Source organism: Andrena cerasifolii, chromosome 8, assembly GCF_050908995.1.
Source record: "Andrena cerasifolii isolate SP2316 chromosome 8, iyAndCera1_principal, whole genome shotgun sequence".
Taxonomy (NCBI): domain Eukaryota; kingdom Metazoa; phylum Arthropoda; class Insecta; order Hymenoptera; family Andrenidae; genus Andrena; species Andrena cerasifolii.
Window position 1 is genome coordinate 11,455,540 of NC_135125.1, and position 23,344 is coordinate 11,478,883.

Consider the following 23,344-nt stretch of genomic DNA (forward strand, 5'->3'; position numbering starts at 1 on the left):
ACACACAACTTTTGATCGTTCCAAGTTAACACAACGACAAATCAATTTTTCGTATTTTATTAAAGCACAGACTTTTTTTTAAACGTACAATAGTTGCAGAATTCTGTAACAACACGCGCGGGATACCCTGAATGGATCTTACCGATCTACCGCTGAAAGTAAAAGTTGACTCGTAATTTACAGAGCGAATGTGTCGTTAATTAATTGGAGTCACTTTCCCGTATTAATCGTCGAGATAACCGATTATACATATATCGAGTTAGCCTTGTTAAATCTCACCGATACGAAAACGAAAACAAAAACCAAAAAAAAAAAAGACGAAATTCGGGAATTCGGAAACTCTAGAGGTAAGTATGTATGTGGTATGTAGTATTTAGTATTTACGTAAAAGAGCAAGTTTTTCTTCCAATGTGGGCCGCGTACTGTTGTGGTATTCCCGTTTCTAACCGAGACTTCGTACGATGTCACCAATATACGCGGAAGGATTTAAAATTTCCTCCAGAAAACCTGTAAGAAAAATTAAACAGGAATTTACAATTTGAAAACTACTTAGCCCCGCCGTACCAGAGAGTGACGACCCACTCCCCGACCCTTACCGGTAACATCACAGAACTCTTCAAACGACGTACAAGGTAATAGTTCATCGCGATAAGTAGCCAGCATGCGTTCCGAAGCTTTTAGCATGGCTTCGTCATTATGCCTGATGTATTCGGCCAAAACTGACGGCCATTGATCGTCGGATAATACGTTAACTTTCTAAAACACAGACAGCGAAAAGAGAAAAAAAAGATGAGATATCAGAGATGCACAAGTTTCCGAGAGAGCGAGACGGCCACAAACTAGGGTAAACGACACAGTTTTTGACTAGGGTACAGAAGTTGACCACTTCAAATTGCTGCCGCTATAGTCTAATGAACCTGCGTGATTCCGCATCAATGATGCACTTTCATCAGAAAAGACGTGAGATCGCCGGAAAGGAAAACGCGTAATTCACCTCTCAAAGAAGGTAAGGGCATAGCGGGCAACTTTAGAGCGACGACTTCTTTAATGACTGTATGTAATCATTGTTCAATTATGTTTGCCGATTTTGATATGTTGACAAATTGTTTTAATAAAAGTGATTTTAAAGTAATAAATATGCGATGTTCTTTTATATTCAGCAAGTGCGGTCAACAGCTATGCCACGACCATAACTACAATTTTGAGCTATGTTTCTTTATAAGAGCATAACATCGAAACTATTGATTGCTCAAAGTTTCTTTGGTGTTATAATCATCTTCGATGCTTCTCTTTCCGCCTGGTATAACAAAAGTTCATTTATAAAATTCAAGTTACTTATTCCACAGCGTTTACCTAAACTGAAGCTTTTAGGTGGTCGACTAACTACTGTATCGTTTGCCCTATCCAGCAAAGCATAACGGAGGAGCGCATACCTTGAAGAAATTGGCATAAATACAGTCGACTAGACCGAAAAAGATCAAGGCGCTTTTGTATACCGCGTAATCCTTGACGGTAACGTCGACGATGGTTTTCGTAGCGGCCGAGGGCGAAATGTACCGCTGGTGGGCAAGAACGATTAATCTGTTCAAAAAAATGATCCTGTGTATTTCCCAGCGGGTCGGTGTGAGCAGCAGAAGGGAGATGGTGCACTGGAAAAACGGTCCCTCGGCTTCGTAGCAATTCTCGAGCCAACTAGATCCGGAAGGAGCTTCCAAATATCCCATCAAGGTTTTATCTTCCCTCCCGGCCGATCGCGTGCTACAACACACAACATTCGAACACAATATGTTCTGTTCAAGTAAGGCGTATGTACATATGTACTTGCTCCACTGAAATTTTTCAGTAGCATAAATTACTTTACTCGAAATAGTTTGGATGATTACACGCACGGTATAGAAAGAGGTCTTACCGAAGGGTTAGGCATATAGGTTTTATTCGCCGTACATACCTGTTAATCACGTAAAGAGCCATATGGATGAGATAAGGGACCATGTGCATGTTGGACTGAGGTCCTCCTCCTCCCGTATCTTCGTGAAAGCTCTTTTCCTGGGCAAATCGCAGTAACAATAATTTCAAATCATGAACAGTCGAGGAGTAAGATATGTCGCGGTGACTGGTACACTCTTGCAAATAGGCATTGTGCCTTGCCAAACAACTAGCGAAAGCAGATTCCGGAACTTGAGGGCCCCATAAGGGCAAAAGTCCGTTGCACTTGGTGTTTGCATTTTGCAGGGCCGCGCTTTCCCACTCGTCCCTGGCTCGTGCCAACCTTACGGCCGACATATGGCAGTCAACGTGTACAACATTGAAGTGCGTAACGGTGGTGTAGCCTACGGTTTTCCGCTGTTTCGTTTCGAATTCTTCCACGTTGCAGCGTTTCGTGAAGGTATAGATGCCCAGAACCTGAGAACAGATGAGGATGATAATAATAAAGGTGGTGTATGGCTGTCCCATCATCCTTACTAATTATTAAACCACGAATCGAATTGTTGTCGGAGCTATCAACTTTACCATGTTCGGCTTGAATTTGTATCCCTCGCGGCATATGACACAAACCAGTCCTGTTTCGTCACCCAGATCCTCCATTTGTTGAAGAATCGTTCCGCTGGCCATCACTTGACCCTTATCGTTCGTCTGCATGCCTAAAGCGCCTAACTGTCGTTCCCGCATCGCCATCGCCAAGCGTTTCTTCTCGCTGCGCGTGTGCTGTCGAGCCTCTTCGATCAAATCCGCTACACGTTTGTTCGTGCACAGAGCCTCCAGAAGATTTTCCGCCAAGGAACCGACGTGCTCGTCCGAGGACACTTGTTCCAGCCTGTGTATTATACTGATGGTAACCTGCGATACCGTTAGCTGCGTGGGCTCGTGGTCCGTTGCCAAGCCGGTAAGGAATCGTAGGATATACTTGAGCGCCGGTTTCGAGATAAAATCCTTCAACTCGTCGCTATCCGTTCGCAAAAGGGTGGGCTTGACGCAGGGCGCGTGTACGGTGATGTAATCGAAGGCGTCTTTTACAATACCCATGCTTATGATGTAGTCTTTCAGGGTATTTCCAATGGCGTTTCGTTCGATGGCCTGTGTGAGAATGCAAAAGAGTTCGAGCTTCTGTTCGTCCTCCGGCGCGTGCTCGAAGTCGAACTTGTAAAAGTTTAGCACGCGTTTAAAGTAGTCACAGAGAAGAGCCATTTTCTCTCGATTGCCATAGGTGAGCGCGGCCAGGACTCGCGCGAGGTGCGCCAACACGTTGCTACTTTGCCTGACCGCCGCCGCGGATTGGGTGCAAGAAAGAAGCGCCTTTATGTGCTCCGGTCCACCAAGCGTACGCGAGAAAGCCTCGAAACTGGACAACGGTTGGGAGGCTGCATGCGTCAGAATCGTTTCCATGATGTCCAGCAGCTGCTCCGTAACTTTGGCTTGGGAATTCTCGGATTCGGTGGCGAGGCAACGTTGTAGTACGTCCAGGAACACCGTTATCGCCCCCAGCTCGGGCTTACTCAGCACCTCCTGATTCCTTTTCACTTTCACCGAGAGTCGGAAGAGCTTGAGTAGAACCTGAAGTAGCGGCCGAGCTCGATTCAGGTCTTGTATCGCGGCCAATCGGTTTAGCATTACCCGAAGGCCGCCGCAGTCGGCCAAAACGTTTGCCATCTTGTAGACCTCCTCGTTGTTCACCTCTTGCTCGCTATTTGCGTTCAAACTTTCAACAAACTCCTCCGTGGCGTCGCCGAGCAATCCTCGCATTCGGTAGACAACGCGCATCGCGTCGCACTCTCCGCCTTCCATTACCCAGATCTTCTTGTACACCTCTTTCACAGGCAAATCCAGACTGATAATCTTGTTGTTTACCAAAAGCTCCATCCCATTGTCATCCTCCAGCAATGCTACCAACTCGCAGTCTTGGCAAATCTTGTTTTTAACGTCTCTCATAAGCGGCCCCAGTCCAGGCTCTAGGCTGCTGTAAGGATTTCCCAGCATTCGACCTTGAAGGAAATCTTCTTGCTGCGAATCCTTCTCAAGCGTCAAGAAGAATTCTCCGACGTCGTTCTCCTCCGGATAGATGATGGAGCAGAGCCGCTCGAAGATGAATACCGGCGTGCGGACATCTTCCGCGCTATACTTTTGCACCGTCTCCACGCAGATGGCCATAAACGCCTTGGTCTCCTCCTCCGTGCCGGTGGTCATCTCTTCGAGAAGCTCCAGCAGTTTCTCCTGCGTGTCGTCGATCAGCCTCGTTCGTTGGACTACCAACCTCCTTAGGGAAAGATAACCGTTAAGGACGGCGGCAACCAGCCGGCCCTTGTATTGCTGTTTTATGTTCTTCTGCTCGAGAAACGTGGCCATCAGTTCCGTGAGCATTTTCAGAGAGTAGCCTTGCGCCAAATCGCTGGTCAACGTTGTCTCCTCCAGTCGATGAAGCTCGTCGATCTCCCTTGTCAAGAGATTCGCGATCAAGGTCATAACGCCACGCACAGCCAGAAATTGCTTCCAAGGCGACTGCTTGATTAAACTTTGGTACAACGTGAGGAATTCGGTGCTGCTCTCGCCGGCCGTGCGCAACTCTTCTAAATAGCAGGTGAGCAGGACCAGTACCTCCTTCTTGCGCTCTGTTCCCTGACAGCAGAGGCTCTCTATCATGTTACAGGCAACTTGTCGCGCGAGTCGCGAACTCGGGTTGAACAGGACCTCTTTTAACCAGGCACCGTCAGCCAATTTCAGCGGCTGAACGCCTTGTTGTTTCGCGCAACGGTTACGCCATCTATGCCCATACTTCTCCATCAGATAGAGGATACGGGTTTCCTCCTTTTTCACCGGCTTGGACCCTGACGACGACGGCGGCTCCATCTTTTTCATCGGCATACGACGGATCCACTCCGGATACGAGTACTTGGGATCCCCGTTTAACCACTTGCTCACGTCGATGGTGATACCCTCCGGTGGCTGTACAGTTGCCAGCGACTCGATCGTCTTGTCTTTGTTCTTCTTCGAGATCGGTTGTTCCGGCTTCACCAGGCCTTGCAGTATCTTTAGGCACGGCAGAATTATACTTTCCATGACAACGGGACTTGGCGATTCCTTGCAAGCCATCAAGAACAGCTGCATCACGCATCGCAGCTTCTGCTCCCAGCACGCGTCCTCTTTCTGAACCAGAGCGGCCAACAGCGCCATTTCGTGCCGCACCGCCAGGAACAGATCCGAGGTAACCACGCGACCTCTAAGCGTCAGAGTGATCCTCCCGGTCAATAGAGACGAAAGTTCTTTCGTAGACTGTGGATTGTCTCTGGTGACGAGGCACAGTAATTGTCGAACCTCTTCCTGCATTTGCACGGTACCCTTTCGCAAATTGTGCTCGACTAGCTCCGGAATTAAGCCTCGCTCGCACAGCACATCTTTGGCGACTTGATTGGTAGCCAAAGCGCGCAACAGAGTTAAACAGTGTTCCGTAGCTGCGGTCGCGCAACCGTAGCAACGGCCCACCGGTTGCGGGTTTACGGCGGCCACCCGGCTGATGGGTTCTTGCGGCTGTTGCTGGGTCGCTGCTGTTTCAGGCGCGGGGGTTTGGATAGTCATCAAGAGCTCTTCTTTGGCAACGCCATGAGTATGAGAAGATGACGACGTCGTCGTCGTATCGGTCGACGGACAAGCGGCAGCGGCGGCGACGACGACATTTTGACCTCGTTGCTGACGATCGTACGCCACAAGTTCTCGTCGGCAAGCCAAAACCTTTTGTATAATTTTGCTCAGTTCCTCGAATGAGGCTTTACATTCACCGCAGTATCTTTGAGCGAGCAGCTGTATGGCCCTGTTCACTTGTGTACCACCACTTGCGCTGGACACTTGAATAGCCGTGCCACCACCGTCCTCCAAACCGCGATCCAACCGGTGCTCCGATATTTTCACCAACAACATTTCCAAAGTCGGTTTGTTCGAGATCAAAGTCTTGTACATTCTGTCAGCCTTCTCTAGCAGAGCATTGATAGTCGCCACTGTTTTCTTTCGATCATCGTCGTTCTCGATCGGATCGACGGCGCAACAAGGCCTCCCGGTCAGCGTGTAATCGAACTTCGCGTATTTACAAAAACCGCAGGCGTGACATAGAAACGGATCTTTCTCGTCGTAATTGATAGCTCGGCACTTGTGACACTGAAAAACGTTTTCCCCACAGTTGGCGCAAACGCCCGGATTCGCTGGCACGTTCGCGGAACACCGTGGGCATTGCAGAGTCTCGGAAGAAGCCTGAATATTCTCGTAGAAATCCGCATACTCGATCATAAGGTTGCACGCGATGATCGGTAACGGGAACTCCATCTTGATCTCCGTCTGTCCCTGAGCCAGCGTAATCTTCTTCGCCTTATGCCACAAGGCCGGTTTATTTTTCAGTTCCACCACCGCCTGAACCGACCGATTGTTGTAATATATATTGATCGTACGGACCATTTTCGTTCGTTTCAGGTCACCTATGCGCAGAGTGATTCGACCGATCGTATGGCTTCCCACCAATTTCACGATCTGCGTGGTCGTCGTGAACTTTGAATCGACTTTGATCGAAGAAAGCTTGATCGTCGACATCGGCACTTCGGGATTGTTGCAGACCAAGCAAGGTTCGCTCTCTAAATAATAGCCATCCAATTCGACGAATTGAGCGAGATTCGCATAGAGATTGGCGTTCGGATGACGCGCCAGCAACTGATTTTGCGCCCGCAGCACCGCCACCGCTTCCTCCATGTGACAGTGCATCTTCTTGCTGGCGTGAGGAGTTTTGAGAGAAAAGTAACCGAGCAAATCTACGAACTGTGCCGCTTTTCGACCGTACGCGGGTAATAGGGGCCACAGTTCCCACAGCAAGTCCAACAAAGTCTCCTGATCGGCTGGACTGCAGTTCCTAAAACGAAACGAGAAACACCGTCAGTCACTCTACCTCTCGAGCTCAATCGATCCAATCCGATCCGATCCGACCCGACCCGCTTATTGTAAAGGGACACTACATTATTCGCTTACTTGTAAATAGCCAGTATCAAAGAGTGCGCTTGCCATCGGACATTGGTATTGTTGGTTTCGAGCAAGAAAGTTTGTATGAATTTCGTCAACAAGCTCGGGGAAACTTGCTTCTGAATCTGTTCGACTAAAGCCAAGCATTGAACTTGCTCGAATTTCGCTTCTGTATCCGAGTCTTCTGATTTCTCGCGTTCGCGTTCTCTCTCTTTGGCTCCTACGACTCCGGATTTCGTCGTTGTTTCCTGGCAAGACGGAAAACAACAAGGCAAATCACATAGTAAGGAATCAGTTTATTCAATAACTCTCGAGACAAATCATCTCGCGTTTACTACCTTGCATTTGCTATCCTTTGACTCTTTCTGCTTGTTGCTCGAGCATATAGCACACTGCAACAGCTGCAGCACCGTAGGACTAACGCCTTCGTCCAAAAGCGTCGATATAGTAAAGAGGTAGGATAACACCGTGTTCTGCTTCAAGCAAAATCGTTGCCAATTTCCAGTACGGCTAGTTGCTATTTCGACGCAGCATTTCAGGTGTTCGATTAACTCCACCAACGAATCATAAGGCAAATTGATGGAATGCGGACGCGTTTGAAGAGGGTCGAATCCACCGGCAGCGCAGCATTGTTCTACCGACTATTTTACATACACACACACACACACAGACAGAGAGAGAGAGAAATTGAAAATCGACCAAACCGATCCAGATCCCGAACGGGAGGTGAAATGTGTGTACCGAGCGACCACATTACGGCTCGAGCGTACGAAATCAAAGCACTTACCTGAGCGTGCGAAATCAGAGCATGCAGGTCGCGCAATTGCCTGTACTTTTCCTTGTTGCCACAGATAAAGAGAAGCAATTTTCGCACTTGCCGCCTAACAACCGGTGTTTGATAGAACATCATGTATTCACAGAGATAAAAGTACCACAGTTGTTCGAAAACTGGCGGCTGCGCTGCTGTTGCATATTCAGCGTACTTGTGCACTTGATAAGGCAATCGTAGCACCACTTCCGTCAATAATTGTGGATAGGGTTCGAACACATCGCCGGCGTGTCCTTTGACGTACTGCCGCAAAAAGAAGGGCGACATGTCCGGTGGAGAAGCCGTAAGGTGTTGCTTGAGTAGCTGACCGCCGAGGGTGGTTGTTCCAGTTTCTTCGGTTGACGTTCTATACCCGGAGCAACAAGAATACAACTGTAAAGGTAAATTCTACTTGCCAGGATGTTTCTATTGCCGCTCGCTGCGCGTTGCACACACGTGTACAGTAGCAGCAGCAACAACACTTACGTTTTCCAATATTGCAACAATGCTTTCAACAACGTTAGACAATAATCGATTACCCCCGCCTTGCCAAGTATCGCGGCTGCCGTTTGGGATACAAAATTCGAATTTTCCGACTGCGTCTTGGCGGCGTATTTCGAGCGGGACATTAGCACACCTGAGAATCATTGGGGGGAAATTAAATGTTTTATTTTGAAAGAACCAGGAAAAGTGTGTCGCGTTAACAACAACTTTTGTGTCCCGTCACACTTACTCAGTAACCGCATAATAACCAAATGAACTTCTCTCTTGTTACTGCGTTGACATATATCGGTCGTATCAGGTTTATCCATTTCCAATTCGTTTACCAACATCCGAAGCAGGTGTTGTACACAAGTTTTGTCCTTCTCCTGTTGCCCATCCAAATCGGATGTTAGCATCAACAGAACCTACGGGGAAACAATATGTTGTTACATCAACGTTGTTGCATAATCATAATAAAAAAAAGTGTAGAATACGAGAAACAAGACAAGATCCACAACACACACACACACACACCTGCATAAATGGAATGGCCAAGACGCCGGCCACATTCGTCAAGTTTGGCACGAATTGCATCAATCTCTCGAGCAGTAACAATCGAACGGTATGCAGAGTCGCGGTGACTTTGCAACTCGTATCATCTTCTTGTTCGGCGGTGTCTTGCTGTTCCGCGCCTATCCTCTCTTGCTCGGCCACAACCTTAAAATGATATTGATCCATTTTTTTATCAGGTGCGCGTTTAACTTTTCGTCAAAGTAAACAACGACGACGACGACGACGACGACGACGACGACGACGACGACGACGACGACGACGACGACGACGACGACGACGACGACGACGACGACATTAGTAGTAGGATGAGAGCAAGGAAGAACAAAGAGGAGTAGAATGCGCTGGGCGAATTGCACATGATAGCTGATGTCGCTTTAAACGTCGTTCTTTGGGTTATCAGCACTGGTTAAAAGGTTAATCTCTCTCTCTACTAACAACAAGAGGTGTTGATCGAGTCGCAAAGGTAGTACGTGAGAACACTGCAAGTGTGGACGTGCATACAGGAGGCGCATTGTATTTATTACAGTCTACTCTGCCAGAAATGGGGACACACACCGGGAAAAGAAAGAAAATAAGGGGGAGTGGGACGGTGGGAGGGAGGGGAAAGAGAGAGAGAGAGAGAGAGAGAGAGAGAAAGAGTGAGAGAAAGAGAGAGAGAGAGAGAGAGAAAGAGAGAACGAATAAACGAGATAAAAAATAAAACGGCGCTCGGAAAATGTGTGACATTTATGGCAACGGCGGTAATGACGGCGCAGCACTTACAGTGAAAGTCGCGTGAAGACCACCCACGGAATTAGTTTCGGAACGTGTCGTTGCTTGATTGACGCCAATTCCTCCTCCCATCGGAGCTACAGAATCGGGAACATTGTCTCCGTACGCGGAGCTCCTTCCCGATACATTATGCTCCCCCGTCATGCTGTCTACGGCACTTGCTCCGCTCTCGCTTCCACCGCTCTCGCTACCCTTGCTACCACCACTACCACCCTAACATAAAATGTGCCCCAAACATTACTACGACCTGATACATACGATTCTGGTAGTCTCTCTCCCTCCCGCCCCGCCTCTTTCTCGGACTACACACTAATAATGTTTCTCCGCAAGTTATGCTATACGAGTGTTCTTGTGTGTAAACGGCAACAAGCGCAGAGTATAGTACACAAGTAAACGATAAGAGGAGTGCGTTTTTGCGCGCGACTCAACTCACTTGTTCTGCCGGAGACGTTCGTAGCGTGCTACCATCCGTGGCGGCAGTCGACCCCTCGTCGTCCGAACCTCCAGCAGAAGCGGTCGTGTCCGAATAGTGTCCTCCACCTTCTTGACCCTGGACAAACGCCCGCGTAAATAACCGCCCCAATCACGTTACAACCGATCGTACCTCGCTAACAAAACGAGCGCGTCGAATTAATCAAAATTCCGATACATACCTGGCTCGTACTTTGAACTTGAACCAATCCTTGCGCCGCTAATGCTTGTAGACTCTGTAACGCCGGCCCGGTCAAGCCCCGAAGGCTCTCCAGTCCTTGTATGTTGGACAGACTTTGTTGGAATTGGAATGGTCGTAGTGCTTGTAAATCGGCACTTCCTCCCCCCTCGTGGTCTTGTAAACTGAGCGCGATCGCTAGTTCCACCATGGTTGCCTCGTCATCGGTATCCGGCGGTGGTACGTCTAATATTTGTGGGAAACTTCCAGAACCGAGCAACGTTTCCAACGAATTTACCGTCCCTCTAGCAGTTGGTCCGCTGCTACCGGTAGAGGAGCTAGCTGTGGCGGATGCCATTGTCACAGCGGCTACGGCAGAAGTGGCGGAACATTGACCACTGTTGGCTGTGAGCATAATCCCCAGGGGATCATCGACGACAACCGTCGATCCCCCGCCGATCGGTTCGCTGCTATTCAGCTGTTGCGATCGCGCAGAGGCTGCTGCTGCTGCTGCTGCTGGCCTTTCCTCCGCGTCCACAGCCACTCCTGCGCATTCGGAAACGGAAAGGAAGCAAGAAGAGAGAAAAAAACCCGTGCTTCCAGAGTGTCGCGCTCGATAATGTAAAGATAATAATAATAATAATAATCATCATCATTTTACCTGGTGTGCCGCAGCTGGGTGGACTTGGTGGTATGTAAACTACTCGTCTGGTTACGTATCTCGGTTTCAGAACACGAATTATCGCCTGTTTCGCGCTAAAGCTAATAGTCGTGTCCGACGAGAGTAACAGTTGCAAGTATAATTTCGCGGCCAAAGGCACGTTTTTCTCCACATCGCATGTCGTAAAGGCATGAATAATTTCAACGATCGCGTGAACTGTCCCTTCGGCATGTGTCAATCCCGGAACTACCACCGGTGCGAGGGCCATGTTTTTTGGATAAGCCATGTGTAGGGACCACAGTATCTCCATAAGTTGTACCACCAGATGCTGCTGGTACGTGCTTTTGTTCACGTTTTTACAAAGTTGGTCAGCACTCGCTCGATCCTTTTCGAAAATTGGTACTAGGTATCGATGAAACAAAATACAGCAAGATTAGTGAATGTCTTTAGTGTGCGTGTGGTCTTAGCAAAGCAAAGAAGCAACAAATAAACAAACAAACAAAAGTCTACACTCGTGTCTCACCGTAAATTTCATCGACTGGCTCGCTCGTGTACTGCTCGGTAAATTTGGCAAGGTTTAGTGGTCGCGAAACGGAGATACCCCGAACAATGAGTACGAGTCTATAAAAGTTTTCTGCGTCGATGTCACGCGGGTCACTAAGCTCTCTCATGGACTTTAACGAATCCAGTACATGCGTCAGTAGTACGTGATCCTGAAAACAGATTTTTATTTTTCTTTTCCACTCCATTTCACTATACTCTCACGTGTATATTGATTCAGTGTACCTTGTGTACATGGTATGCCCGTCTAGTTACATTAAGGGCAGCTAGAAGCGCAGTCGTATGCATCTGTACCGATGGTGGAGTCGGCAGTGTGAGCAATCTCGATGCTACATCGATCGCAGTTGCTTTCAACGAGAGTCTATGCTTATAGGTGGTACATGCGTTGAACGACAACTCTAAAACTTCCAGGATACCAGCGATCATTCTACAATAAAACGATGTGCATTCAATAGCGTGATTCATTCGTTTCACAGAATATGTAAATTATTCGACGTTTCCTACTGCTGCGAATCATAAACACACTAATCGTGTTTCCAGTTCTCCTTACCTTTCGATATTAATATGGGAATTGTCCTTTGTGGAGCTAAAGCATTACGTATAACGATAAAACATTTCGTCTTACAAGAAAAACGACGACTTTACTACGCACATCCAGGCTAGGTTCCAACACGTATGTATGTATCAACATACCGAGCTAAACTTTTCTTCAACATACCTGTTGACCGAGGATAAAGGAGCGGGTACAGCGAGAGCATTCTCCGTATCATTGTTTATCGTGGTTACCGGGGCAGACGTTGATTGCTGACCGGTTGGGGTGTCTTCTATCTCTTCGGGCCAACCAAAGGCGTCTTTCGTTTTACCGTATCTGAGTAGTGTACACGGACAGAAAAAATTTGACGCGCGTTTAGTCTTGTAACCAACGATCAACGATCAACGATAGACGCTAAAAGTCGATAAAAGATACGTACATTTTAATGGAATCCACCATAATAACACCTTCAGTATCTTGAGAGGGTCCAAAAGTGATGGTTAATTTTTTGTCCGCTTGAAGACTTTCCTCTCGAGTCAAGGGAATATCGAACCAGCGACTTTTACTCAAGGTCGTACGAATACTTCTACCGAATACCTACAAACGCGACAAAGAAGAAAAGGTAGAGAACGAATGACCACGGTTCGCGATTACGCACGCGATTAGCTGTTACAGACGCGCGCGCGCGCAAATAATCTACCTCGAGATAAATCGGTGCCCTTTGAATGTCCTGATTCCCAAGTAATACCCGAATTCCCGTCATAACCAGAACAGCGTCGTTATTGGTAATCTCAACGCTGAATCCCATCGCCTTCGTGGAAACAACGTACATTCCAGTTGTGTTGAGTCTATGCTTGATTTGTGCCACGTTATAAATTTGCAGCAAGTCATTGCCACCAAATTCGACATCGTTCATCGCTTGGCAATGCTCGAAAAAGTCAATAGGGAACGAAACCGAACTCGACGGTTTCCCCGTTTTCGTTGTTTTCTTTTTTCGCGTCGGCTTCACCGTGGCCATCGTGCCCGCCGCGGGTTGAACCGTAGGCGACATCCAATAGCCGGTTTGTTCCATTCCTGCCATATAAATCCTCAGGCTGCCATCCTCGCATAACAGTATCAAGGTTGTACGATGCTCGGCGTTGGAGCTTGGATGCCTTATCGCGACCGTATCCATTATTTTAGCCTTGGCAGGGATGACTTTAATCTCCTGAATCATTATCGTATCGGGCTTAATCATCAATATCACAGGGTTATTGCTGGTCTGTAAAACCGAGCAGATCAGTCCGGGATGATTCGGTACTTCGCTCCACTGACACAGCGGTTGCGGTTGATTGTTGTTGGATTTATTTCCGTTCGAACCTTTATTGCCGGCGAGATTGATTTGAAATAATATCGTCACGTCGGTATTCATCTGTTTGAAGGGCGCTATGAAACTTTTGCCACACGCGTAACTAAAGAAGAGCAACTGCAAAGCGTGAGAATAATAAATCGATACGCCACCACCGCCAACCTGCCCGTTGTCCTTAATTTCCGGGTGATACACGTCAAGAGTGTTGGTCACGTAGAACGGCCCGTGTTTCGCCGAACTCTCCTCGTCCATCGCCTGACCGTAAATATAACCGGCCGAGGACATTATCAGTAGGTAAAAGACGCCATCTTCCGCATACATGAACGTACAGTCGCGTATCTTTCCGGTTGGCACGAGAAAGTAATATTGCGGGCACAGCGCATCTTTCCCAAGATCGTAGATCTTGACAAAGTCCGCGGTGACTAACGCCAACCGAGTTTGTGATCCAGGCAGCCAAATCGCTTTTATGATAAAATTGCTGGTTTCTAGCTGAGGATGCAACACTAAATGATCGGACACCGTTCCAGAGGTATTGAAGGTCAACACGTGACAATCCTTGAAACCGCACACTGCCAAAAAGTCCTCGTTCCATTGATTACCCGTTATCGATAGCACGGTGAACGGTACCGGCGCCGAGGCGAGCCTCATTAATGTTAATTTTCTTTTCGACGAATCGGCTTGCTTCAATAGAGCGCTCAATTGCAACACCGTGATCTTTCCCTTTTCGTGTGAGACTGCTGCACCGGGAACAGAAACGTGCGCGCGTATGTGACGCATGACTGACAGACAATTAGTGTAGATAAAACTTACCGAGATGTTGTCGTTTGCCGTGAGGAGACGAGAGACAGCACATGGCAACGCGACGTATCATGTGAGCGGACAACAACTGTCTAATAGTTTGCCCTTGATCGCCCGTGTAATTCATTCGAACATTTTCAAACGCACCCTCTTGCGATCCCAACGTGGAAAGCTGAAAGGCCAAACGACATTGTCGAATTACAAGTCCAAGCATAAAAGGGCCAAACAAACGCGGGAACAATCACGCGCACGTACCATCAATTGATCGGTGTATTCGAATTTCTTATCGGCTGTGTGTAATTGCGCAAGTGCCATTTGAGCACGCGCGTGACAACCAACCGCCGAATTTCTTCGACAGGACGCATCCACAGCCGGTACCAGCGCGCCTGTTAAATCCACCAACGACGACACCAGACCGCTCTTCCAGAGGTGATCGTGTATCCAGTCTTTCGATGCTTCTGTGTGTCCGACAAATGCGAGAAAAGAGAACGGGGGATATAAGTCAAGGGTTCGTATCGTACGTATACGCGTACATATGTATATACATATAAGGCGGGGGGGACAGTTTACCCAGCTGTTTGGCTAAATACGAATTTCCTCGCTTCTCGCGGCACTGCCTCTCTTGCTTGTCGTAAAAATTCAAGGGGCTGGAGGTTCGTCGGCGTAGATTACTACTACTGGTTGGAAGGAGATCTCGATTTTCAAGAGACGACGATCCAAGCGCGTTGCTGTAGCTCGCACCAACCGCGCTACTACCACCGATTGTACCGCTACCGACGGCGGCAGCGGTGGTGGTGGTGGTAGACGCGGCGACTGCGACGGCAGCAGCGGCAACACTAGCGTTACCAGTTTGGTGTTCCGACGTTTGAAGACTACGTTTGGTCAATGCTTGACAAGAGCCGTCATCCTTGGCACCGCAGTCGCAGAAAAAGTTTCCGTATTTCGCGTACGTGACATCGTGCCCACGATGACAAACACGAGCACATACCGTGCAGACACCGACCCCGTCTACCATGTTGCACGTGTGACAATGATACCAATGTTGATTCATAAATTCCTTTTGAGTAATGGTAAAAGTGCAAAGCTTATTGCACAGGCTATCCTCGTCGGAATCCTCGGCGGCGCTATCCTCGTCTTCGTGCGGAATCTCGTCCACCCAGTCACTATCGTTAACGTCGTTGATCGGCGTAGCACCTTCCCAAGGAGGACTCGTCGCTCGGTCTTGCGCATTCATCGACCGAGGACACACCGCGCTCACTACATCCGCTATATAATTGAGTATACAGCAACCGGCTTCCACGAACGACAGCGGCTTGTCCAAATTCCGGAGATCTCTATTCATCAATTGTTCCTTGCTGCGTAGGAAAATGTATGTGTAAACGAGCGATGTGGTAAGAGTAATAATAAATGGACCGTTATCCGGAGTAGTGGGTCAAAGTTTTAAACGAAACTGGGGGAGAGGGGATACGTTACCATAGCTCGACCCATTCGATCGCCGCTTTAAACAGCAACGAGTGTCCTTTCTCGGAACTGGCGTCGGCTAGCGTAGACATGACGCTCATCAACTCTGAGAAACCATTACCCTCGATCGCGGGGGAGAGAATGTGGTAGGCCAACGGTATGAGCGCTTGTAGAATAGTAACTGGCACGCCTTCACCTACGCCGCTATACGAATAAAATTGATGTAAAGAAACCAAGAGTCCGGGCACCGGTGTCGGGAATCGGATGTCAATCGGACAACCAAAACTATTCGATACAACAAAAACAACTACTTTTCCTACCTCTTTTCCTTGACAATGTAATTGGTAAGCGCTCGCAAAAGCCGACTATTCTCATACACGGAACGCTGCTGTTGGAGCTGTTGCTGTTGCTGATGATTAATCATACTTGCGAATTGGTTATAGCTGACAGAACCATCCGACAATATCGGCCATGGATCCTGCTCATTGCTCGGCGCGTTATTGACTTGGTCCGGTTTGTGCGCGTCTTCGGCGGCGGGCAGGCCGGTACCGGTAACGGCGACGGCGACCAACCTACCGTGCGTTTCAAACCAATCCGTTAATTCGCCCTTGTTGGCCGGGCGCAAATTGAGAGGAAATCAACAATCGCACACTTACGCGTTTGCGGCCACTATCGTCGCCGTGGGTGTTTGTACGTTGGTCGACGACGCGCTCGGAGAAATACATGTCCCACCTGGGATGACTTGTTTCAACCACGTCTGCAACTTGGCAGTTTCCACGTACGCCAGATTCGTTACGGATCCACAAAGGCGATCCAACGACCCGTCGTTTCCTTTCTCGGCTGCGCGGAAAAAAGGGCATGTGCGTTACACATTAATGATTTCGTAACAGGAGCGCATCGATCGTGCGTAAATGTGCGTATCTTACCAATCTCAAAGAGCACGTTGAAGAAACGTAATACTAGAGTGGCAAATTGTTGAGACGCTTGCGGCGATGTTATACATAGTAGAACGGACACGAGGGATCTGTCCGTGTTTGGGGCGAAAAACAAGTCCAAGGCTTTGCATCCGACTGACTTCTCTAACAGCTGCTCCCAATACTTGATGCACCGTTTCAAAATCTTCTCGTCGACGGTAATACTGAAGAGAGACATGGAATCGCGCAACCGGCGCGTTACGGTAAACATTTCCGCCGTGGGCAAAGCAGCGCGAGTGAATGTACAGGGTACTCACTTGACAGGATCTTGGTTATCACTCGTATACTCGATTATCAAATTGTACGTGTGATGCAAAACGTAGAGATGTTCCCGCAACTGTCGCGTTTCGTTGTCGTTGTCACCGCCGACAAGTTTTGTCAAGGTTTTGCTTGCCATGTCCTGCAGATAATCGGTACGAGCATCCATCGACAAAGCGACAAGAATATCCAGCGCTTGAGAACGCACGTCCGAGTTCTCCGATGCTGTAGCAGGACTACCAGAGACAAAGTAGGTAGGTATATATATATATATATGTATGTATGTATGTAGGTACCCTACATGTTCGAGAAAAAAACTTACGTGACGTATTCCACCATAAAGGCAACTAAGCTGTGCAGTAGACTCTTCAAAGAAGGATTAATCGAGAACGTTGGATATTCGGAGAGCGAACTCACGTGATGGTGCACAGTTGCCAGGATGTAAGTTTCCGCCGGTATGATGTCGTTCGCGTAAGTATTCTGTAAACCGACGCGAGAGAAACGTTTATAACGGAGCAGTGCGTGTACTTGGATGCGCCACGTCCATCCATCATGCGTACACTACTCACCCAAGGTATGTGAGCAACGTCGATGGATTTCCATTTGTCGAGGACCAATTTTATGGAATTTGGTAGAAAAGTAATCAAAGACGCTTCGGTCGCCCAATTCGCACCTGTCATAGCAACAATATTGTCCAGTATCGCGTAATCCCGTGGACCGTATTTACCCTCTTGTTCCAAAGATTCGAGCATTTGGTGAAGTATGCTCGAACGGCACGAGGATAAGATAGATTCGATTAACGAGAGTACATGGGGAAGAATATTGATTATCATTTTGGTCGCGTTCGTACTCCCCGATTCCGCGCTTTGCGGACTCCTGAGGAAAGAAGAAGAAAAATTGGAGTTTCACACATCAAAAGGACGAGTCGTCGTCGTCCATCTCGTTCGACTTACTTGGAATTTTTCACACTCTCATTCTGATTTTTTGATATACTTTCGTCGAACAGAACTTGTAACTTGCCGATAACCGAGGCCAAGATACACAAGGAACTAAGCCTCGGTAACGCACTTTTCGGCATTATTTTGTTGTTGAAACTTGTTTCTGGTTTCAATGCGGTGATACAGTTTTTTGCAACGGTAACGTCATACTTGACGGAATTCACGGTGGACGACACGGTTTTCAAAAGATTCTCCGCATACTGAATGTACATCCCTTGTCTGACCAAGCAGTCCTACGAGAAGAGAAGCGGCAAACCTCTCGCGTTTACCAACGTCTAACACACGCTACGTACCGGCAGAATTTCTACGATCGGAGGCAACCACAACTTACCTTTATCCAGCTGGTGAAAGTTTTATACGCGGCTCGAGGTCCCCAAATCAACGAATGAAGCAACATCGGCCCAGCAGGAATTTCCTCGCCAAGAGCCAGTTTGTCCATGTACGGCGTAGAAGGTGGTAGCATTAACAACAATCTGTCGGCGATACAGAGAAATGTTACAGATTTCTACATCGGTTCGGAGACATCAGCTATAATAAATTCGAGCATCCCTTCCTCGAGCCAAGTTTGCGATACGTACCGCCAACATATCGAAAAGCAATACCGAATCGAGCACAATCCCGTGAACGTTGGCGCTTTATCTTTGCCCTCCGACCCAACTTTCTTCGGCATGTCCGCTTGATTCAGAACATTCAAGATGTCAATTAGCGCATCGACCAGCAGCGGATACTTCATCTTATCGGGCGCGCCCAGAATGAAATTGCAAGCCTGTAAGGAAGGAAGAAGGTTAAGAAGGAATCGACGGTGTAAAAAGTTGAGTGATTTCATTCGCGGACTAACCAATCCATCCAGCTTCGGAATGTCCTGATTACTAAAGTCCTTGGCAGAGAGATTGTAGAAACGGGGCTTCATCGAGAATTCATCTTGCGTGCCGAATTTACGGTAATTATCTTCAATTTCCGCCCACGGTGTAAAAATTCTGGCAGTCTGTTTATTACCGTCCTTGGCGTCACAAACCAAACTCGTGGCCGAAAATAAGTTCCATTGAACCTGCCCGCACCCGCACGTATGTAGGTAGTAAATATCATCGAAAACAATAGACGATAGAAGGAAATGCTGAAGGTGACTCGGGGTGAAACAAATAAAATTGTACAAGATTCTTACTACCACTCAAACGTGTCTTTCGATTTGGCGGCCCTGGTATCTTGCTACGTCTAGTTCTCGCGCGAACTCTGCGTTGCTTTTGCATTTGATAGTAGTTGGACGACGTTATTCAACGCGATACCAATAACCCGAATTGTATAATTCTCCTCATCATACTCCCCCGTCCAACGAAACGCGAGATGACGCGCGACGATGAATGAGATTGTAAAAGTCGAGGATACGATGACAAGCGGGGAATAATTTCAAATGCTTCGTTACGTTTCTGATGCTTCGTTACAGGCGAATGACCGCTGTGATTCAACTTACTTGTTCGAGTAACGCGGGAGGCGCGTCGTACAGATGCTTCATCATGTACTCGAGCAATAATAGCAATCGCGACAAGTGCAACAACTGAGAATCCTTCATTGGAGTCTTCACCGCTTCGCTACAACGTACAGCACCGCTACCGGTCACGAGCAGCACCGACTTCTTTTGCATCAAGTTCAAAGAGTGGAACAATATGAGTACCAACTGAGCATGTTCCACGTTTAAATCTGCAAATACAAACGACGATGTCGTCGCTGCAACGAATTAGAACAACAACAACAACAATTCGCTCGGTTACGTACCTTCGTTTTCTCCTTCGAACGTGGAAGGTGGATTACATACGTTCTCCACGATAGTCGTTACCAAACGGTGCCATATACTTATACAAGCCGCTTCCTTCTCCGACGGAGGTTTTAGTAGAAGAACCTATCGGTAACGTTGCTTTTTGCAATTACCATGGTCAGTCCAGTAAAAATACGGAGGGGGGATTTACCACTCGAAACCAATACACCACCTACCTGCGCCAACACGCTCAATGTCCTCGGATACACTTGGAGGGGCCAAGTACACGGAATCGTACTGTCCGTCCCGGACCAAGGATTCACGCCCAAATGTTGAAGAAGAGTGTTTTGCAAACTTTCGCTCAGCGTATTTCGAGCGAGTAAATTGTGAGTGTATCGACTCAAAGCTTGGGAAAACTCGGAATACATGGTGCCCAAGGTGGCACCGTAGAATACCGAGATTGTACCTGGCGACAATAAACACGATGATAGTATGTATCGACGGGTAGTATGATGCAGAAACAAGTAAAAGTAATCAAGTAATTCCAAAGACTATTCACCGGTTTCCGTTCTAGCCGTCTCGTGATCCAAATCCCTGATTATCGCCGCTAATATCACCATCTGTTGCTCGACCAGGCCATTTACCACGTATTCCCGCACGTACGAGCTTCTACTGCCGATCAAATGTTGGTTCATAAATTGAAAAATTTTAGTCGCCAGCGAAATGTACTACAACAGCAAAGGAGAGAAACAGAGGAAATCGCGATATTATTCCCTTGTCCATGGAGTTGCAACGCGCAAAGGGAAAAAATTCCTTACGCCGTGAGGTTCGCGGTTATCAGGGACAATGGTGGTGACGGTTCGCTCGCCACTGGTTTCGTTGCTGGCTTCTTTAGCGCCGTTGGCGGGCGATCCGTCCGAGGGAGCGATGGTTTCCTCGAACCATAAGCCCAAGATGGGTTCGCTGTCCTCCTCTGTCGCACACATGTTGCAAATAATCTTAATCCAGACCGGAGGAACCGTCTCGGTCTCGCTATCGATTTGGCAATTTTACTTTACTCTTACCTTCGTCGGTAGAATTATCCGAACAACTCAATAGATCCTCGTAATACGTCGTGGAGTCGGATTGGCTTAAAGCATCACCTTCGAAGGGATGCTTTTGCACTCGTTTCAACGTACAGGCCTGCGATGTATTTACATATAGATACTGGGGGGGGAGTCGGAAAACGAGAATAGTAACAGACACGCGGTAATCAACCACCACACTAACCTTCCTGTAACTGATCGTAGCCAAATAAAATAACAGATGATTGAGTGGTACAGCTTGGAGGAAAGTTATGGCTCTCTGAAGCGCGCTACAGGTAGACAATATATCCAACGGTGCTGGTTCAGGGGGAACCGAAGAATCGTTGATCGCTTCGACCGATACATCTTCCAAGAGGGCGCTCATCAACGTGAGCGCGTGCGAAGCTAAGGCTACCGAGAGCACACCGAAACCTTGTTGACTGAAATCCAAGAATTTATAATTTTCTTCTCGTCCCGCGATCGTACACGGAAGAAACTGTCCTCGAGTTTCAATGGATATCTTACACTTTCATGAGATTCACTCGAACAGTTCCGTCGCGCGCTTTACTCGGTGATTTTCCCTTTTCCTCTTTCCCCTTGTCCGCCGCGCTAAAACTGCTTACCGATAGTTGAGTCTGTAAACCGGTTACCAGCAGCCATACTCCGATCAGCAGGTGATTCTGTAGAATCTGTTTTACAAAAGATACAGAAATTATTCGTAATCTCTATGTCGGGAACGAGTAGAGAGACGACGCGCAATTATAAATCTCTTACATGGCCACCTGCTCGCGTACTGTTTTTTATTACATTCGAGACCAGCCCAAATATCTCCAGACTTTTTTCGACAACCGTAATCGCCAAAGCATCGTACTCTTCTTCGGTACTTTTGACGCATTGACCACCGGTGGTTTGCGTTCCGGCCGAGGTATTCGTACTACATTTCGGCGACACGGCATTCGTTATTCCAACGATACTGGATGCCGTGGCATACGCGATAGAGCAATACAGGCAAGACATGGTCAACGTCGACAGCTTTTCCAATTTTGTTGGTGTCAAAGGTTCGAGCAAAGGTAGAGACATTACGCTGTGAACAACGTTAATGTCACTCGCCACAGAGTGCAGACTGTGGCGTACAGCGTGTGCTTCGGAAGCATTCGCGGGTAGGCTGAAACCTTTTTTGTTCAAATACGCTTGGTATTTGCGAGTATAGCGTGACAAGTGAGGCAGGTTCAAGCACATGTCCAAGAGAACGTCACCCGCGCCCATGTTTCGAAGGATATTTATGTTATTGGCGACAAACGATGCCTGGAAAATAGCAGCAACACAGCCGTTAGCCGTTACAACTAACGATTACATATTGTCGCCTTGACCGGGCGGATATCATTCTACGCGTATAAGTGTACCAACCTTAACGTCCGAATGAACATCGTTACCAGTTCCTTCGTTCATCGTTGTCTTGACCGCGTTATCATTAGAATTTTCAACGACAAGGGGCATGGATAACGTAAAGTCTTGCAGAGGCATAGTCAACTGTTCCAGAATGCTGCCCGACAAATCACCCCGAATTCGTACAGCATCTTTCGAAGGTTGAGACACATCCTTCTCGTTTCCAGGTGGCGGCGGCGACTCTATATACGGCGGAATCTCTGAATTTTTCATCGTAGCTATCAAGGCTACCTCCTCGGTGGAAGAGAGCAACGATTGTCCGATACAAAGCGCTCGAATCGGAAGCAGCAATTGCTTCGTACTCAGAGCAGTAGGTGTGCCATCCGCCAGTTGACTTTGGTGATGCGACAATTTGTTGACGAGACGGAGGAGAAGAAGTCTGCACGCTTGGCAAACTATCGATATTTGACCTTTGGAAACTGAATAGAGAAAAGCAGGAATGAGAGGGATGGATGATCGTATCCTCGTGAAATATGCTCTAATTGCGTTTCACGCGCGCGCGCGTGTGTGTGTGTGTGTGTCATATATATATATATATATAGAGAGAGAGAGCTTACAGGTACTGGCACAACCGCTAATATAATCCGCGGCGAGAGCAGCCACAGACGTGTAAAAGGTCTCATATTGCTCTCCGTGCGAGACGAGTTTGTTCTCGCTGCAAAAGAAAGATGTCAAGAAAATGAAAATATCAACAGTCATCCGTTTAAAACCCGTAATAAATTATTCACCGCGCCATAACTTGTTTCGTTTTGCGAAATAACTCTTACCTTTTAACGATACTCTTCGCCAATTCAATTATTTCACTTTTGTCGAACAAGCCTTGCCATACCGCTAATATTGGTTTCATTATCGGCACCCACTCATCGCTGCCACCACTCTTGGCCGCCATTTTCGAAACTGCTCGACTTTGTTAAATGTTCGCGAAAATCTGTTATCCTCGATGGTAGGTAGCAGTCTAGCAGTTTGCCCTACACCTTCCTTCGCACAGAGAAACGCGCGTGCAAACGTCTCTTTTACGTAGCTATTGCGTAGTGTATATCTTTGTCACTCTCGAACTTCTCCGCCTTGATATATACTTTCCGCGTATACTATACTTGTGTGCCTGCGCAATTTTTAAACCGTACCCGTGCGTGCACAGGATGGCACTGCTTATACAGTGTGAACAGCGTAGGGTGGAAATAACTTATCGGGTAGTTATTTTAGCGGTGGGGGAATGCGCGCG

At 47.7% G+C, this 23,344-nt stretch overlaps 1 protein-coding gene across 4 annotated transcripts; it reads right to left on the reverse strand.

Moving 5' to 3' along the window:
- Positions 1-41: 41 nt before the first annotated feature.
- Positions 42-23,237, reverse strand: Poe (E3 ubiquitin-protein ligase-like protein poe). 4 transcript variants are annotated; one of them, XM_076818753.1, is made up of 47 exons: positions 22,890-23,237; positions 22,680-22,777; positions 22,084-22,541; positions 21,451-21,981; positions 21,202-21,365; positions 20,882-21,116; positions 20,677-20,794; positions 20,431-20,585; positions 20,172-20,340; positions 19,849-20,078; positions 19,633-19,756; positions 19,331-19,557; positions 18,701-18,910; positions 18,441-18,628; positions 18,194-18,335; positions 17,818-18,095; positions 17,434-17,740; positions 17,187-17,344; positions 16,864-17,100; positions 16,559-16,770; positions 16,289-16,472; positions 15,953-16,204; positions 15,645-15,836; positions 14,742-15,526; positions 14,427-14,629; positions 14,184-14,343; positions 12,726-14,107; positions 12,465-12,622; positions 12,212-12,361; positions 12,044-12,079; positions 11,719-11,920; positions 11,456-11,645; positions 10,933-11,334; positions 10,276-10,817; positions 10,056-10,172; positions 9,614-9,835; positions 8,813-8,995; positions 8,529-8,703; positions 8,282-8,432; positions 7,775-8,162; positions 7,326-7,628; positions 6,997-7,235; positions 2,512-6,880; positions 1,949-2,403; positions 1,434-1,758; positions 597-756; positions 42-507 (listed from the first exon to the last, which is right to left on the reverse strand). In XM_076818753.1, the coding sequence occupies exons 1-47, from the start codon at positions 23,009-23,011 to the stop codon at positions 443-445; spliced, it is 16,353 nt and encodes a 5,450-aa protein (XP_076674868.1). In that variant the 5' UTR covers positions 23,012-23,237; the 3' UTR covers positions 42-442. The 4 variants fall into 4 exon arrangements, with proteins under 4 accessions (XP_076674868.1, XP_076674867.1, XP_076674869.1 ...); XM_076818752.1 differs by having other exon boundaries at positions 12,726-14,110; XM_076818754.1 differs by lacking the exon at positions 12,044-12,079 and having other exon boundaries at positions 12,726-14,110.
- Positions 23,238-23,344: the final 107 nt, after the last annotated feature.